The 19,911-nt window shown below is 35.9% G+C and overlaps 1 protein-coding gene and 1 pseudogene across 1 annotated transcript; both read left to right on the top strand.

The window, feature by feature from the left end:
* The window catches only part of LOC117033298 (interleukin-1 receptor type 1-like), a 13,715-nt pseudogene extending 9,116 nt beyond the window's left edge, over positions 1–4,599 (top strand).
* IL1R1 (interleukin 1 receptor type 1) lies at positions 4,514–19,911 on the top strand (the record flags this gene model as incomplete). Its single annotated transcript, XM_033125373.1, has 8 exons — positions 4,514–4,711; positions 5,767–5,932; positions 7,889–7,954; positions 12,182–12,299; positions 13,090–13,229; positions 15,000–15,143; positions 15,867–16,034; positions 16,590–19,911. Coding segments are annotated over 8 exons (1,422 nt in total), but the record flags the coding sequence as incomplete, so codon positions are not given.

Genomic DNA, 19,911 nt, shown 5'->3' with positions numbered 1-19,911 from the left:
TGCCATTTTTCTTGCTTAATGTACTAATTAGATCTTCCAGTACAATGTCGAATAGAATGAGTAGAGTGAACATCCTTATCTTGCATCTAATCTTACTATATAAGAGAGCTGTCAGTTGTGATTTTCATAGCTGTTTCTTTAGTAGATTCAGGAAGTTCCGCTCTATTCTTGCTGAGAATTTTTATTAGGATTTGTCAAATGCTTTTTTCTGCATCTACTGAGATCCTTTTATATAGTTTTTTAAAAATCTTTTAATATATGGAATTTCATTGATTAATTTTTTAAATGTGAATTCAACTTTGCATTTCTAGGATGTTATGTATATCATAATGCATCATCCTTTTTGATTCATTGAAGGATTCATTTGCTAAACTATTTTAAAGAAGTTGTACGTCTTTGTTTATGATGAAGATTGGTTTGTGGTTTTCTTTCTTGTTAAAGTCTTTGGTCTTTGTATTGAAGTAATGCTGAACCTCATAGAGTGAATTGAGAAGTCTTAGTGAATCTTCAACTTTCTGGAAGAGTTTGTGTAAAATTCATGTTGTTTCTTCCATGGAATATACCAGTGAAGCCATCTAGGCCTGAAATTTTTTGTTGAAGGTTTTTAGTTGCCACATTCAATTTCTTTAATATCTGTCAGGCTATTTGGGTTATCTGTTTCTCCTTGAGGGAGATTTTATAGTCTGTGCCTTCAAGGGATTTTGCCTGTTTCACATAAAATTGTTGAATTTATTGGAATAAAGTTGTTCTTAATATTCCCTTATTACTCTTGTAAAAGTGTTTTCATGAGAGGTGTCACCTTTCTTTTTTTTTCCTGATCAGTCTGGCTAGAGAGTTGATCAATGTGTAGATTTTCTGAGAACTAGCTGTTAGTAGCTTTGATTTTCTTTATTTTCTGTTTTCCATTTCATTGCTTTTCTCTTGGAGCTATATAATTTACTGCCGTCTGCTTACTTTGGGTGTATTTATTCCCTGATTTCTTAAGTGGGAACTGAAGTTATCATTTTTAGACCTTTGCTTTGTAGATAAGATTTAGTGTTGTCAATTTCCTCTAGGCATTTCCTTCCACTGCACTCCACAAGTTTTGACATGTATTTTCCTTATTCAGGTCAAAATACACTCTAATCTCCTTTTCATTTCTTCTTGACTCGCGGGTTATTTAGAAGTGTGTTTTTTATTTTTCAAATTATATTGGGAATTCTTAGATATCTTTCTGTTATTGTTTTTTAATTTGATTGCATTGTCATCAGAGAAAATGCTTTGTCTGATTTGCATTCTTTTAAACGTATCAGTTATGGGGTTATGAGCAAAAGTGTGGCATATCTTGGTAAGTTTGTTGTTGGTTGGTATGTTCTTCAGATCCTCTATATCATTACTGATTATCTGTCTAATTGTTCTACTTGTTCTATCAATTATTGTGAGTAGGGTATTAGAATCTTTGACTATAATTGTGGGTTTATCTATTTCTTCTTGCGGTTCTATCAGTTTTCTTCATACATTTTGAAGCACTGTTAGTGAGAGAGTAAACATTTAGGATTGCTATGTACCTCTTGATGAATGACTCCTTTATCATAGTGAAATGGCCTTTTTTATTCCTGATTATATTCTTTCTTGTAAAATCAACTTTGGTTGGTAACAATAACCACTTAAACTTTCTTTTGGTTTGTGTTAACATGGTATGTTCCCCCAAACACTTTTTTAAACTTTTAACATATTTGTGTCGTATTTAAAGTGTGTAGTGTGTGTGTGTGTGTGTGTGTGTATGAGAGTGTGTGTGTGTTAGGTAGCATGCAGTTGGAGCCTTCTTTATCTAATTTGACCATCTCTGCCTTTTAATTGGGGTGATTAGACCATTAATTTTTTGTATGATATTATTATGTTGGAATTAATTTTAGGATCGTGCTATTTTATTTTCTGTTTGTTCCATCAATTCTTTGTTATTTTTTTCTCTTTTTTTGCTGCCTGTTGGGTTAATTGAGGATATTCATGATTCATGTTGGCTTATACTAGTAACCATTTTTGTTTTTTAAATAACTGCCATAGGACTTCTAGTACACATTTTTAACTTATTGCTGTTTATCTTTAACTGATACTATACCATTTCACATATAGTATAAAAAAATTATACCAGTATACATCCACTTCTCCTTTCTTGAACTTTTGTTCCCATACATTTTACTTCTTTGTATATTATAAATCTCATAATACGTTATTATTTTTGCTTTGAACATTCTGTTTTTTTAAGAGATTAAAATAATAAGAAAAAATATTTTATAATTACCCATGTAGTAAACATTTCTGGAGTTATTTATTCCTTTGTGTAGATTCATTTTTTATCTGATATTGTTTTGAAGGACTTCTTTATATTTTCTGGTAGTGCAGGTCTACCAGTGATGAATTTTTACAGCTTTTATAAATATGAAAAACCTATTTATTTTGCTTTTATTTTTGAAAGATACTTTTACTGAATATAGAATTCTAGGTTTATATTTTTTCTTTCAGTACTTATCTGTATTCCATTCTCTTCTGGTTTATATTGTTTCTGTCAAGAATGCTACATCATTTTCATCTTTTTTTGGTGTAGTTTTCTTCATGCTTCTTTTGCTTGGGGTTCATTGTGACTTGAGGGTCTGTGAGTTCATTAAATTCAGAAAATCTTGAAAAATTTCAAATACTTTTCTGTTTTACCCATCTCTCCTCTTCTTCAGGGATTCACATTACATATGTTGAAGTTGTCCTTCAGCTAACTAATACCCTATTTATTTTGTTCTGTTATTTTTCTCTCTGTATTTGATTTTGAGTAGTTTCTAATGCTATGTCTGGAAGTGCATGATCAGTCTTTCTCCTGCATTGTCAAATCTGCCATTAGTCACACCCAGTGTTATATTTTTAAGTCAACATTGTCATTTTCATCTCTAGAAGTTTGATTTAGGTTTTAAAAACCCAAACTCTTTCATGTTTGGGTTTCATCTTCCCAACATGTTTGATCTAGCGTCTTGAAGAAATGGAACACAATATTAGTAACATTTAATTTTTCCATTTATTAATTCTATCATCTCTGTCTTTCTGGGTCAGTTTTGATTATTTTCTCCTCATTATTATTTATATTATCTTGTTTCTTTGCATGCCTAATAATTTTTTATTAGATGCTAGACATTGTAGATTTTGCCATGTTGGGTGCTGGATATTTTTGTATTACTGAAAATGTTCTTGAGCTTTGTTCTGTCACAAAGATCAGAGACAGTTGATCCTTTTAGGTATTGCTTTTTAAAGCTTTATTAATCATGATCAGAAGAAAGTTTTTCTAGGGCTAATTTACCCCCATCTACTGAGTTAAACCCTTCTGGGTATTCTACCAGGTGCCTCGTGATTAATGAGGTTTTCCATTCCAGGTTTTGATAATAGCAACTATTTCTAGAATTGTATGTACTCCAGGTATTATTCAATCTAAACTTTTTGTCAATTCCACTCTGGCCTTGGGTAGTTTTCTTACATACTTACACGGATGAATACTCAGCTAAAACACTTGAAGGAGATTCTCTGTAGATCTCAAAAGCGCATTTTCTCTCTTTCTGTCACTCTCTCTCTCCAACTCTGATCTCTTTGTACTCTGCCATGCAGACTCTTGGTTTACCTGGATTTCCGGCTCCATCTCCTCAACTCAGAGAAAACACTGGGCTTTGCCTAGATTTCTTCCTTGCAATGTCATGGCCTAGAGTCTCTCTCTAGGCAGTAATTTGGAAAAATTATAGGGCTCACCTCCTTTGTTTCCCATCTTTCTGGTATTTCTGTCCTTGTTCTTTGTTGTTCAGTATAATAAATATGGTTATTTAATATACTGATAGTTGTTTCAGGTAGGAGAATAAATCCAGTCTCTGATACCCTATCTTATACTGAAACAGATACCTTTCCTGCTACATTATCACCAATTTTTAGATGAATTAAGAGGTGATGAGAGGTTAAATAACTTCCTTAAGGGCACACAGCTGGATTTGAATATAAATCTCTCAGAATTCCAAGATAATGCTCTTAATCATCAGGCTGTTAAAATCTCTCATATTGATATGAATTAATATGTTTAATAATTGATGTGTTTGTATGTAGGTATTACATTAAGAACATTGACATATTTCTTATAGAAATTGCTTTCTTCCTCTCTCCCTTTTAAAGATAAATGTGAGAAACGTGCAGAACAAATAATTTCAGTTTCTTCTTCTGCATATGAAATTGATGTTCGTTCGTGTCCTCTTAACACAAATGAAAACAGTGGGCACTATAAGTTGGTACAAAAATGACAGCAAGACACCTATATCTACAGAAAGAGACTCTAGGATTCATCAGCATGAACAGAAGCTTTGGTTTGTTCCTGCTAAGGTAGAAGATTCGGGACATTACTATTGTGCAGTAAGGTAAGAAAGGAAGAAGTGTGTTACAAGCCTATGTTCTATGTACTGCAATAGTTAAAGGCAGAAGAAACATCTTCTAATAGTGCTTAATTCACCTATTTTGATTTATTTTAGAAATTCACTTACTCTGCCTCAAGATTAAAATCACTACAAAGTTTGTACAGCATGAGCCTGACTTGTGTTACAACTCACAAGCTATATTTCCACAGAGACTACCCATTGGAGGAGATGGACAACTTGTGTGTCCTTATTTGAGTTATTTTAAAGATGAGCACAATGAGATACCCAAAATACAGTGGTATAAGGTAATATTATGTTAAATATGGTATTTTACTTTTCCAGCCAATAAAATAGCTTTCTGTCATAGACAATAAAGTGTGAATCTGCAAAGTATTTGGTATATTGCTTGCTTTTGAGTAGTGAAACTTAATAGGAACTTTTTAAAAGTTGTAAGACTGCATACATTTAATTTGCAGCTTGACTAAATCTTACTTTCTGTTATTTGTATTTAATTTAATAAGACAGAGTTGAGAAGAGTGTAGTAGGATAAAAGATGTTTAGAAATAAGACTGATTATAAATTCAGGGTTTTTAAGAGTAAATATTTATTACAAAATATATTGTTTTGTGTTTTATTAAAAATGTTAAGTGGTCCTGAAATAACTTAGTGGTTTCTGTAACTATCTTAAAAGTGGATTGGCTAGCACTCCATGGGACACATCATGTTTGGACCTTTGATCCACCTAGCTTGTTGGAGCTTACATAAGGAGTCATCCTGTAGAGGTTAAGAAGTACAAAATAAATAATAGGATAGGTATTAGCATTCTTTCCTCAAATTTTTTTTTCTTTTTTGCCAAATAAAATGATCTTCACTTGTCCTCAAGTACAAGGCTTGTAGGTCTAAAGATTTAATAACCTAGGAGTATAATTAAGACTATTGCAGTAAAAGTTACAATATTAAAACTTGTTTGCAAGGAACCTTTCTTTTCATATGTATGTATGTATATACAGAGAGTGCCAAAAAATGTATACACATTTAAGAAAGGAAAAAACTGTATTAAAATTGTAATACTCAATATATACCGATAACAAAAATGAATACAAGTCAGGTGTACACATTTTTTTGGCACCCCCGGTATGTCTGTATTGTGTATATAACATGTATAATACATAAAATATAATATATATTACATATATATACACACACACACATATGTATACATCATACATATATACGTATGTGTATATATGTATATATATATGGCATTTGCTGATGTGAAAAAAAAAAGGAATTCTTTGGCTAGCAGACTGGGGGAAGGTATTAATTGGTTTCAATACTTCCTTCTTGTCGCTCCATCTAGGATTGCAAACCTCTCCTTGACAGTAAAAACTTTATTGGAAATACAAATAAACTCATGATAAGGAATGTGACTGAAGCACATAAAGGGAAATATACTTGTGGTGCATCCTACGCATACTTGGGAAAGCAATATCGTATCAACCGGGTTATAGAACTTATTACTCTAGGTGAGTTACAGCTCCAACCCTAGGTGTTTCAATCTGGCAAGGCCCAGAGACCGTGATTCTACATTTACCTTCGTTGTTCCTGGAGGAACTAAAGCTAAGGGAAGCTTGGTGACTTGCCAAAGGTCACACATGGCTTTAGTTAGTTTTTGTTGCTAAATGCTGTGGAAATGGCTTTCATGCCTGCTTAGATGCAATTCTAATTAAACAGACAGTCTGAGCTAGTGTATGTTTTCCAGCTGAACTGGGAGGCTTGTTCTTTGGAATGGCTAAGATGGTTCTTCCAGAGAGCTCTGGGGCGGTCTCTGGCTGGTGTGTGAGGACAGTTCCCGTTCTCTTGGGGAATCTGAATGTCTAGTAATGTGGATCATTTGCATGATACAGTGGATGCTAATGGACTTTGGAATAAATTACCCTCCCCGAATCTACCCCCTGTTAGCTCCCAGTTACCCCAGTTACTTTACCTCTCTAAGCCTATAGGAGGACCTCTGTAGGAAAGATGAGACAGCTTTCCAGGTCATTGGGAAGATTAAAGATCAAATATATGGTCATGGGTCTGGTGCAGAATGGTGCTTGGTACAAAATAGATGAGCAGTAAATACATGTACAATGATTATTCTTGTTAGTTTTCCTGAGGCTTTCAATTCTCTGTTAACCATGTTTCATATTAAAAGCTAGTTTACAACAAAATGCACGCTTAAAATTACCTAAGGAAGGGAAGAATTCTCAACCTTTCTGTAAATAATCAGTTTTTGTAAGCTTTTAGTAATATGCAAAGAATGACTCTAACCAGGACTTTGAAAGTTAAGGGGTCTCTTATTAATAATTATGCTGGGACAACAAGTGTAAAATGGGAATGTCCCAGGTCACCCAGAATATGATCACCCTACATATAGCTGAGTTTTCTCAATTCTATGATAATATATGGTTTCATTGTTAATTTTATTGATCAACCTTAGTTCCTTGCCTAGGTCCCATAAGCATCAGTGAATTGTAATTTTCATTAGCAACGGTCTCTGTATCACAACTATCTTGAGTTTTTAGCAGCCTCTTTCTGGTCATTGTGTGGCTTTGGTTTGTTTTTCTTGAGATACAGCAACCAGATCAGCAGACAGAATTTTAGGGAAAACTGTGCACTAGGGAAGTTTCAGATAGGTCAAATATGTTTGAAATATTCTCCATCTCCTTTTCTGATCCCTATGGAGAAACAGTATACTTAATCAGGGGTGAGTTCATTTTTTGTTTCTCCTAAATGCAGGTTCAAAGCTATTTACTGAGCATCTACTATGTGCCAGGCACTGTTACGGGTGTAATATTAGTGAACAAAACAGACGATATTCTGTCTTGATGGAGTTTACTTCTTTCATTTTTTTTTTTGAATACTGATATTTATATTCATAGTTTCTCAGGCTCGGCCACAGATTAACCCTTGAAGCCAATCTTCTTGTAAATAAATTCAGATTAATTTCTGGAGCTCCTTAATATTTTTTCTGCCTATTTTTAATTAATTATGCCAAATTATTCAACATTCCACTCTTGAGTTGTTATCAAAGGTACTGAATACAAGCAGGTTTAGCATGAGATGGCCTGTCTGGGGAATAATGTTCCCTCCAGGAAAGTACCCTTCCCTGACTGCCCCTTTTTCCTAATATGCTTTAAGAGAGCCACTTGTGTGGACACCCAGGTCCTCGTATTGTGTGTGTGTTTTGTAGGAGCAAACTGCATGTTCAGAAGGGCCTGCGCTTTGTAACAGGTATTGACGGTTTTGCTGAAGCCTTTGTGTCGGTCTCCTTCCTTTCCCTTCCGCCTTCTGTCTCCTGCCATAAATGCTTCAGGCAACAAAGGAATGTTTGGCTAGATGCCATATAGTATGTTTTAGTATATTTGGCTAAGTGTTGTCATCACTTGAGATTCTGACCTATATGAGACTGAGAAGCCCTGTGGATATTTTTCTTCCAGAGGAAAACAGGCCCATGAGGCCTGTGATTGAGAGTCCAGTTAATGAGACGATGGAAGTTGTCTTGGGTAAGTGGCCTCCATTTAGGATACACTGAAATCACTTTTTCTGATCTCAGTTAAGGTAATCTATACTTTTACTACACATAACCTAAGCAGTTTACTGGATATATCTGTAGTTTACAGCGACAGGGGCAAAGACTGTTTCTTAAATCTTTCTTTGGGTTTCTTGCCTCTTATGGCAGAAATCTAACCATGTCTGATTTGCCCATCCACGCTTTTCTATGTACACTTTATTACCCATGAAAACACCAGCCAAAGGCCAACAGTCCTAGGAATGACAAGTGTAATTTACTTGGCACAGGATGAATTTCTTATGACCAGAGCTAATCTTTTAGGTGGAGGAATAAGACCATAGACCAAAAAGATAGTCATTCTAGAAAGGTACTTTTCCAAGTTAGTAAACATTTTTTATTTCAAGAATAAAGCAATCTTATAAGCGTTTATACGTATGCTGTACCATACATAGCCACTAATCACATAAGATTTCTTTATTCGTATATATGTGTGTGTGTGTGTGTGTGCGTGTGTGTACACACACACACACATATAATAATTTAGTTCAACTAAAAGTTAGTTTCCTCAGCAAGGGCTTAATAGCCAGACATGACCAGTGTTTACCCGTATTATAATATGGGACATTTTCACCATCACTGAAAGTTCTCTTGGAAACCACTGGTCTAAACATAAAAACAGATTTCTGTATCAGAGGATCAAAAATTAGGCTGGCATACAGCATTCTTTTTGTAATAGTAGCTACGTGAAAACAATGAACTGTAGGAAGGTAAAAGTCTATGACCTATGAATTCTGTACTTGGCCAATTTGTTATCCATGGTGGAAGGTTATATAAAATCATTGTTAGATATACACTAACAAAGATGTGAAAGCTCAAAATTAAATATAGGCCAAGAATCTAGAGCAGTGTTTCTCAGTGTTGTTTTTGTTTGTGTGTGTTGTTTTCCATTATTGCTTCTGTTTAGAGCCAAAAAAGGTATTTACTTCCTAATCCTCTTTCTTAGAACTTTAATACCACAGAGATATTGTCTATCTGTCGATGTACTATGACTTTTTGGGGGGCCACAAACCATTGCAATAGCTAAAACTTTTTTACCCCTCTCGCCAAGAGCCACGTTTTTCCCCATTGGCCATGAGATACCATACTCTAGAGGATTATACTTTAAAGAAACTCTAAAGCCTAGTTTGCATTGATCTCTAAACCTAAATATAGCTTCCCATTAGGAAACACATATTTTAATATATCACATTGGTGAGATACACACATCACCCTGTCATATTATCCCAAAGCGTGTCAAACAGATATTTGGTAAGATTAAATATAAATTACCAATAAAATGATTTAGGAATATAGACATTGAGGGAAACTTTCTTAACTTAATACATAACATCAATTCAAACCAATAGTCACCAACATTCTTAATGGTGAAACACTATAGTATAGTGTTAGGCCATCCGCAGGCATGGACCTTCTCATTGAAGTCAAGAGCAAGACAAAGGTGCCCACATAACCAGTGTTACTTAACATGTTCTACAAGTGTCCACCAATGCAAACAAAGACAAAAGAAAAGAACCAACGCATGCTTAGAACTTTATTATTATTTTTAGATCATAAAATATGTACCTACAAATCTCAAGAGAATTACTGAGAAAAATTAGAATTAGTATTTTATTAATTGGTGAGATATAAAATTAATATTATAAAAATATTAGAGTTGTTGAGCAATAACCAGCTAGAAAACAATGGAAAAAGAGATCCTATTGCAGCCGTAAATGTCATAGCTATAAAATATCTTAGCAAAATTAAAAAAAAGGGGGGGATTTATAAGGGAGAAAAAAAGTAAACCTTGACATGGAAATCTCAGAAAAATTGAGAGATTTAAAGCATACATTCTCAAAGGAGGGAATGGGGTGATGTGTTTAATGGAGAGAAAAAACCTGAATCAACAGATGTACTATATATCTGTGATATTAGCTCATGGGGAGGTTGGCCATTAGGGTAAACACACCAAAAAGGCTCCAAAGGGAACAATAATGAAAGGAATCTTGAGAAACCCCCAGTAAAAATGGAAAGCTGTAATAGTAGTGTGTATATTTTTTCTATGTGAAAAGCTGGAAATTATAGAAATATTGACTCAAAATTATGTTATCATTTTAATGCAATTTCAATACAAATATGAAATGGGCCTAAAAATTGGCAAGTTTTCTATCCCACATATGAATGAAATCATATGGTTCTTGACTTTTTCCATCTGTCTGACTTATTTCGCTTAGCAAGATATAAAACTGAAAGCAACAAACAAAAACTCAGACACAGACAACAGCATAGTGGTTACCAGAGGATAAGGGACGGGGGCTGGTAGAAGAAGGTAAAAGAGGTCAAATATATAGTGATGGAAAGAGATTTGACTCTGGGTGGTGAACACACAATGTCATATACAGATGATGTATTACAGAATTTTACACTTTAAAACTATATCATTTTATTAACCAATGTCACCCCAATATATTTAATAAGTAAATAAATAAATAAATAAAAATTTAAAAAATGGTGACTGATTCTAAAATTTACCTGGCAGTATATTAGAATAAAATGAGGCGATTATTAAGATAACATTGTGACAAAGAGCTCTAAATGATATTAATATTTGCCTTACCCTAAAAACTACAGTAATTAAGAATGTGTTACCCTTGGCATCCGTATTCACATTCAGATCAACAGAGAGCGTCCCAAATAAATAGAATTCATTTTATGATAAAGGTGGCATTACAATTAGTGAGGAAAAGATTTATTATTTAATACTGTGTTTCCCTGAAAATAAGACCTAGTCGGACAATCAGTCCTAATGCGTCTTTTGGAGCAAAAATTAATATAAAACCATGTCTTATTTTACTATAATATAACCCAGTCTTTAATATAATATAATATAATATAAAATATAATACCGGGTCTAATGTAATATAATGTAATATAATATAAAACCGGGTCTTGTATAAGACTGAGTCTTATATTAATTTTTGCTCCAAAAGACGCATTAGAGCTGTTTGTCCGGCTAGGTCTTATTTTCGGGGAAACACGCTAAGTGGTTCTGGGATGATCAATCAGCTATTTGGCTAAAAACATTAAGTTGAAGCTCTTGCTCATACCGTACCCAATTATATTCTAGATAGATTGAAGAACTAAAACAATTAAAGCAATAAAACAATGAAAGTGTTATATGCCTGGAAGAAAAGGTACATGTATATTTTCCGGATTTGGTGGTAGAGAGGGCTTTTAGAAAAAAAATTGTGAAAACAGATAAAATAAACAGTTACAAATTTGACCAAATAAAAAATAAAAACTACACCAAAGAATTTTCATAAGCAAAAATGAAATGAAAGCAGCAAACTCTCAAAGATATTTGGAATAGCTTTCATGTATGATAAAGAATTGATATCTTGGTGAATAAGAGTATACATCAGTAGTAAGTTTATTACAGGAATGCAATTAAATAATGGACAGTAGGCATAATGAGCAACTCTTAACAAATGAACACTAAGCTTATGAAAACCATATTAATTCACCATGAATTCAAGAAATGCAGATGAAAATTTAAATGGAATTATTTTCTGTTTTAAATTGGCAATAACTAACCAAAAATGGTGGGTATTGGGGGTTTAGTAGATAAATGTCACTTGTACACACTGCCAGGTACAAGTGAGACTGTACCAGAGACTGTACCAGAGAGGGGGTTAGCTTTTAAAATATGTACCTCTTATAACTCAATTCGACTTTCATATTTTTATTCAAAGTAATACTGTACAATATTGATGTACAAGAACGTTCATTGAAACAGTAATCATGATAATGAAAAATTAGAAGCAAATTGTGTTTAGCAATAGGAAAATAATGAATCATAGGATATCTGTATGATGGAATACTAAGCAGCCATGAGAGAGCCTATATTTAGAAGGCTAATTGTGTGAGCCCGAATTTCCATTGCAACAATAATTACAAATAGTAGAGAATAACACCCCATTCAAAAAACTGCTTATGTGCACAGAGAAGATAAGGACTAAGATACAGAAAGTTACCAGCAGTGGTCATCTCTGGGTGGTGGGTTTAAGGGCAATTTTTCTTTTTCTTTGTGTTTTCCTATAATTTAAAATTTGTATTCAATAGCCGTTTGTTAATGTAGATAGATCGATAAAACTCAATAAATGTTATGGCGGCTTTGCAGGATCCCAGCTCCAATTGATATGCAATGTCTCTAGCCGGCACATTACCTCTGTCTCCTGGAAGTGGAATGGGTCAGAAATTGATGAAAAGGACCCAGTGCTGACAGAACACTATCCACGGTAAGTATGCCAAGCGCCAACCGTGCCATAGAGAAGTTTTGGTGTTAAATTGCATGCCTTACTTTATATTATCTTAATGGTTTAATCTAATAGCAAGGGTTAGTGGGTAGTTGATTGGTCCTTAACCCTTTGCTGCCCATATTGAGTTTTGCTAAGGTAAATAGGATTTATGAGATCGCGTACATTTAAGGTAAATGTGGTGACTGTGGTGCAAATTCAGGACTACTTGGAAGGCTTTCTCTTAAATTCACTTACATGTGTTGCAACATTCCAATGGAGCAATTCTCCTGAATTACTCTTCTTGTTGTTCCATTTTTCAAGTAGTCTAAAAAAGACTCATGAAGTGGGGCCAAGACTCATACACTCTACTGCTCAAGTCTCTGATGGCTCCCTTTTACCTACCTGGCTAGGGACATACTCCTGAGCCCTTACCATCACCTTCAACCCCTTTATCATTTGTCCAGTCTACTCTGTGTCATATATTCTTCTCTGTGCCCCATGGAGACCAGAATGCGTAGTCCACATTTTTCCTCTTGGAAGCTGGTAATTTTAATTTGATTTCTCTGCTGCTGAGTCTTTTCCTGACATTTAGGGTGGATTTAGGGCTGTAACATCTTAGATTATTGTTGCTAACAGCCTAATTGTTACACCTGTGCTTAGGGCTGGTGATTATTTCTGCTGCAGTTTATGCAACGAATAAAGAGATAAACCATGCATCTATGTCTTATTTGTAGTAATGCAATTTACTTAAATAATTTTGTTTATTCTTTATTCTCTTTCTTTTAAACAGAGTAGAAAATCAGATGAACACAGTCATCGCAGCACTTAACATTTCAGAAGTGAAAAGTATATTTTATCTGTATCCATTTACCTGTATAGCCAAGAATGCATATGGTATAAATGCAGCATATATTCAATTAATACATCCAGGTAAACAACAAAACTGTTTATTGGAAATGTAATTTTGTTTTACCGTGGTAAGATTCCATGACTTTGAGGTTTACAATGTTATTTTTCCTCTGCCCAGAATGCTCTTGGATTTCTCTTAACCTGGGTAACTTCTATTCCTCATTCACTTCTCGGCTGAACTATTCCTCCTTCTACGAAGCTTTTCTGCCCTGTTGCCTGCCCTTAACCCAGCTCTTTGCCAAAACAGATGAGGTTAGGGCCATTGTTACGTACTTCCATGGCACATTGTTTATCATACTTTGTTTTCTTTACTTGACTGTAAATTCTCTGATGGTACACACCCCTGATCTTACTAATTATTCCATTTCCAGAGCTAGTAGCTACTTAAGTCTGGTCATCGTAGGTATTTAATGAATATTTTCATGAGTTGTATAATCATATACAGTATTGAAAGTATTGGGGACATATTTTAAGATAATTTGTAGTTGAATTAAAATAGAGTATTTATGAATGTGTACATAGAAGAAATTCTAAAAGAACCTACAGATAAACGGTTAGAATTAGTCAATGAATTTAGCAAGATCACTTGTCTATATATGTGTGTGTGTGTGTGTAGTATTTTTATGTATATAAATACCAATAAAATACAAATTAAATATTGAAAGATAATACTTACAATAGCATCAGAAATTATCAAAGACACATGAATAAACCTAGCAAGAGCTATTCCAGGACCTCAGTAATACAAACTAAAAAAATAAATTATTGAGATAAATTGGAGAAGACCTAAATTGATGGAGGGATATACAATGTTCATAGATTGAAAGACTCGGTAGTATAAAGATGTCAGTTCTTTCCAAGTGAATCTATAGATTCAAAACAATTACAATCAAAATCTCAGGGCTCGCTGTTGTTGCAAGTGTGAGTGTGTTGTTGTAGGCAAGTTTATTCTAAAAGTCATGTGGGAATGTAAAGGGCCAAGAGTAGCGAAGATGGTCTTGAATAAATCTGGAAGATTGATACTACAGATATCATGATCTTGTATGAAGCACCAGTAATGAAGACTGTCAATGTCAACTATCAATTGGGCCAATTGGATATTGGTTTGGAAAAGGGTCTGTTTGATTTCTACTTCATACCTGTATCAGTTGCAGATGGATCAAAGGCCTAAATTGAAAGAGGAAAATAAGAGAGCTTTTCAGGTTCCCTTTTTTGGATGTCTACGTGGCCCCTGACATTTAGAAGTCACTTTCTTCTTCATTCTTTTTTTTTCTTCTCCTTATCCACCCCCCCCCCGCGTAACCTCCCCTTTACTCTTCTGCCCCTGCTGCTCTGTAATCATTGGATCAATAATTCGCGAGTGAAGCCAGGAGAACTGTGGAAATGTGAAACATTCTGTGTAGCATCCCTGACCCTTTTCCTTTCCATGTCTTCACCTTTCCCCACTTGATGTTTCTGCCTTCAGGAACCTTTGTAGGCTTTTGATTGACTTTGACTCCTTTTACTATGGAGTGCTCGATACTATAGTCTTTGGTATTTTTCTATGTGAATGTATACTATACTACTGAGGGGGAAATGTAATACAATGCATCTTAGTTTTCCATGGTATCCATTCTAGAAGGCTTTGCATGAGTATCCATTATTAAGTGGTAATGAATGGGCTAATAATACTGTCTGGGATTTGGGACTGCAGGCCAAAAGCAAATATGGTTTCTCTGGGATGATAATGTTTAATTTGCTATGTAAAAATTTTTAATTATTTGTTTCTAATAATTTTTCCCTCTTTTCTAGTCCCCAATTTCCAGAAGCACGTGATTGGTATATTTGTCATGTTAACAGTAGTAATTACGAGCTCCGTTTTCATCTATAAGATCTTCAAGGTTGACATAGTACTTTGGTACAGGGATTCTTGCTATGATTTTCTCCCCAAAAAAGGTACAATCTTGTATTCTATGCACTGTTCTCTTGTTGGAGAGGGGATAGTTAAGAGATGTAGAAGATAACAAAGAGAGTTTTTAAATTGTAATATGAAATGTGACATATACAATAATCATAGTTATTCTTATATATCCTTATAGTTTCATAACCAAATAGATAGAAAAGGATTGTTTTTCAACCTCCTGCTTTAGTGTTCACAATGGTGGGATAAACAAGCATTTAGAGCATGTGTTTTATACAATCAGTTATTCAGAAGCCATTGCTGAGGACCTACTCTGTGCTGGGTAGGACACAGATCACTCAAGATTTTCCTTCAGGTGAAAGAAGAGACTCGATTTTAATGCATCAGGGAGCACCCTCTCTTTTATTTCAACCTTGCAAAAACCCTTAATATTAAAAACAATACATAAAAGGGAGAATGGTAGGATTCAGGGCTGGGACATCTGGGAAGAAGCTAAGAACAAGGAGATGGTTCCATACAGAGAGGTACAGAACTCTGCAAGTGACGTGGCCAAATAATAGAGCAACTTTGTAGCAAAACACAATACACAGAAACTTGTAAGAGTTGAACTCTTTAAAAAGGTATTATACGTTTGATATTGCTGGTTCATTCATACCATCATACAAACAAATTAATAATTCATTCTGAAATGCATGTTTGAGATATTATCTTTACCAAATCTATTTTTCCTTTGGTTCTAAATACATTTTTCCCTTTAGCTTCAGATGGAAAGACCTATGATGCATACATACTATATCCAAAGACCCTTGGGGAAGGGTCCACCTCTAAGTCAGATATTTTTGTGTTTAAAGTCTTACCTGAAGTCTTAGAAAAACAGTGTGGCTATAAGCTCTTCATTTATGGAAGGGATGACTACGTCGGGGAAGGTATGAACATAATGGAAGAAGTAAAAAGCTTGTTTTAAAATGAATTTAATGACTAAACTAATTGGGTTAATTAAGTTGGTTTTCATCTTTCTAGAAGACTGTGGCGTAGGTACATGTATTTGACAATTTCAAGAAACTCTTCAGTGGTGTATCATGATTATTTTCACCTTATTTAGTGCAGAGTATTTACTTTTCTCATATTTTGTTGAAGCCACAATTAACTAAGTTTTCTTTTGTTGTGGAAAATTTAACAACTAGTTAGATCCAAAAATTGGTTTACAACCGATACAATAAAAAAGGAGTGGTATAGATCATATGATTTAGCAAGAAGGTTTTTAAATTTCTACTGAAAGTGTTCTGAGTCCTAAATGAAATTTTGAGCTTTTATGAGTCAATTATTTTTGGCTGGTCTATAAATGGGAAAGTCTTAAATAAAGCAAGGGGGAGAAAAAGCATTTGGAGCCATGGGGTGGGAGGAACCTTGTGGGGTTTTGGTTCTGGAGACAATGATTGCAACTGGGATTGTATTACAATACCATGCTTTGTGTTTTTCAGACTTTGTGAAGGTCACTAATGAGAATATAAAGAAAAGCAGAAGGCTGATTGTCATTTTGGTCCAAGAAACATCGGGGTTCAGCTGGCTGGGGAGTTCTTCTGAAGAGCAAATAGTGATGTACAATGCTCTCATTCAGGATGGAATTAAAGTTGTCCTGCTGGAACTGGACAAAATCCAAGACTATGAGAAAATGCCAGAATCCATTAAGTTCATTAAGCAGAAACATGGGGCCATACACTGGTCAGGGGACTTTACAGAGGAGAGATTGCATTCTGCAAAGACAAGGTTCTGGAAGAATGTCAGGTACCACATGCCAGTTCAGCAGCAGCCACGTTCATCCAAGCACCAGCTGCTGTTGCCGGCCACTAGGCCTGACTCGAAGGAGAAGCTGCAGAGGGAGGTACACGTGTCTGTCGGGTAACAAGGAGAAGCTTGGCCAAGAGTTCCCTGAGTGACTTACGACATTGCAGGTTGGGCTGTGCCTCCACTGACTTGTACAGTCACAAAATGCTCCTGTATAAACCCTGATCCCCCAGATCACCTGGAATTGGATTGTTAAGGGAGCAGGACGTGGCGACAGTAGCAGGCCAGGGCAATTCAGAGTGGAGGGCTTGGGAAGGCGTTTAAAAAGGCAGCACATGCCCTCTGTGAATATTGGAACTGCTGAGAAAAGGCACAAGGAGAGCAAATGAGAGGAAAGAACGTGCTGGAAGTGGTCATCTAGAGACGGTTTTATGAAGTCATTCACAGCCCAAGAGTGAGGCGATGGCCCAGTCTGGGGATGGTAGAATCACGGGTACTTGGGTGGCCAGGGAAGCCTCGAGACTACTGATACTTCTCAGAGGAAGAAGTATTTTTGGAGAACTTTCTACTCGCCTTGCATTTTCCATACGCATCGACGGCCAGCAGTCAGTTTCCTAAAACTGAATTTCATTTTAGAGGCCTTTCAAACTATCATTTCAATGAACAAAGGGATTCTCCAGGATTCTAAGCTTTTGAAATAACCTAAGCTTTCTGCTGGAGAAAGAGAATTTGAAGAGGAAGAGTAGCAGAAAATTGATCCCCTCCTAATGCGTTCTCCCCTGGAATGACCATTCTGGCCTACCTTACTCTTCTGTGTTTCATGTGACTCACTTCTCTGGAAGGACAACGTCCAGGTCACCTCCTCCCTCCTCTCGCTCCGTCATGCACACGGCTCACAGATTAACCATCCTTCATGAAACGCTGCTCTCTTCTCATCCTGCTCTTGCTAAAACGCCTACACGGGGTCTCCCTGTTCAGGAGCTGAAGCCAAATTCTCCCACTCGCGTTTCACTGCCATTCCCAACCCCCAATCTGTCCACACAGCGTCCTCTCTCTGTTCTGCTGTGTGAATTCCCACATCGGCCTTCTGTGCCTTCTGACTTGCCCCCAGGGTTCCTCCATCTCTATCTCTCCGTCCTGTCTTTGACCACAATGCCTTCTCGAATTTTCCCCAGCTGACCAGAATTTTACTGAAATTCAAAATGTATTCCAACTCCATTTCCCCAAAAGACATTGCTCCAGGAGACGCTGACTCTCTCCTCTCAGTCCCATAGTACTGACTGTTGGCTGTCACGGTTTGAGAAGTTCGTTCTGTCTCCAGCTAGAAGCCCTGCCCTCTGCAGGAGAGGCTGTGCGTGTGTCTCTCTTGTCCCCAGTGCTTTCACAGGTAATTTGCACATAGGACATAGATTTGTGTAGTCCTTCATTATTTGCAAATGTCCATAGATTATCTTATTTAATTTTTGCTCTGATTTTATAGAGAGTAAGTGACCGGTTGTGAAACAATTACACTCTCAGTACTTACTGGACCCTGTGCCTTGCACATCCCCTGCTTGCTTCTAGGACAGTGTTTTCTGAAGATTTCATCTCCAGTCCCTACATGTCCCTTTTACCCCTACCCTGGCACTTTTGTGAGAAGAGATGAGAGTTTTCTAGGATGGTGGCTGAGTCTAGTAATGCTTGTATTTCACAGACCAAATTCCAATCTTTTGACGGTTGGAATTTACAAAAATTATGTTTAGATTTTATGAAAAAACTTACCTGCTTTCATATATTCTTTCCCTGAAGGTAAATGTTTCTTAGTTAATTAAACATGAAAGCAAATTGGGTTTTTTGGTATTGAAAAATGTTTTGAAAAACTTGATAGAAGTCCCCAGGATAATTAGAGGAAAACCCCAGAAAACCACAAAGTCATGTTTCTGTGCCATTTACTGAAGGGCATGTGCACAGTTTGAAAAGTCCTAGGAACTTGGGCAGGCCTTCTGGTTTTATTGTGTGTGTGTGTGTTTTTTTTTTTGTATTTTAATATTTAATAAACTTTTGTTTTTTTGTTTTGCCCGAAAGTAGTCCAGAGCTTGACAGGGTTTCTACCTGTTTTCTCTTGGATTCGATCTGACAACGTTGAGTAATAGGGCTGTTTTGGAGCAGCCCTTTTTAAAAAGTGTCTTATTTTCATCTGGCAGCGCGTACAGACTTCAGCCAGAAGTCTCAGGGGTCGGGTGCCGTTAGGTTCCCAAAAGGTCGTTCACATGCTTTAACTGTTGCTGAGTGTTTTTAGGCTGTCATTTGTGAAATATATTTGCACACGTAGTGCCAAGAAAGCCTGTTTTGAAACTGAGAATTAGCAGCAAAATTGGCCAGAAAATAAGGAGAGGGGAAAACAACCAGCAATGGCCAGTTGCATTGCATCTGGAGTTCAGGGAGGGACAAGAATCCAGGGATATGCAAGGGCAGAGGGGGGGCCCCTAAGTAGGGAAGTGAAAGGTCAGTGTCACTCCCATTCCCACAGGAGGGTTCCAGAGGAAGGAGCTACATTCCTAGTCTCCAGGGAACTTCCTTTGTTTTGTTCTTTCGGTTCCCGCCCCCCCTTACCCCCTCCCCCCCACCCCCAAACCTCTTTAAGCTCTTCCTTTCACGACTTACTCATTAATTAGATCTTACTGATTTTCTGGTGGTATTTTTTTTTTTTTGTCAGCCTGTGTGTTTAAGAAAAGTTTGCACATGCACGGAAGTGTTTTGTTTCCAGTTGTTAAAACTGGCTTAGCAGAACTCATGTTTCCATTCTCCTGACTCTTTATTTTATTTGCAATAAAAGAGAAAGTATTGAGCCAATTTTTTAATGACATTTTTGATAAATTATATTTGTACTGGTTAATGATGAAGGCCTTTTTACAAACTCGTTTGTATAAATCTGCAGCAGATACCAAATATTTTTGTATAGTAAAATACCAAGTCATGTACAGCACGTATCATGGAAAAGGACTGTACTTGTTTTTCAATAAAATTGTCAAAACCTCA

Source organism: Rhinolophus ferrumequinum, chromosome 13 (genome assembly GCF_004115265.2).
Source record: "Rhinolophus ferrumequinum isolate MPI-CBG mRhiFer1 chromosome 13, mRhiFer1_v1.p, whole genome shotgun sequence".
Taxonomy (NCBI): Eukaryota; Metazoa; Chordata; class Mammalia; order Chiroptera; family Rhinolophidae; genus Rhinolophus; species Rhinolophus ferrumequinum.
Note: the sequence above shows the minus strand (reverse complement) of the source record. Positions and strands in the feature narration are given on the sequence as shown.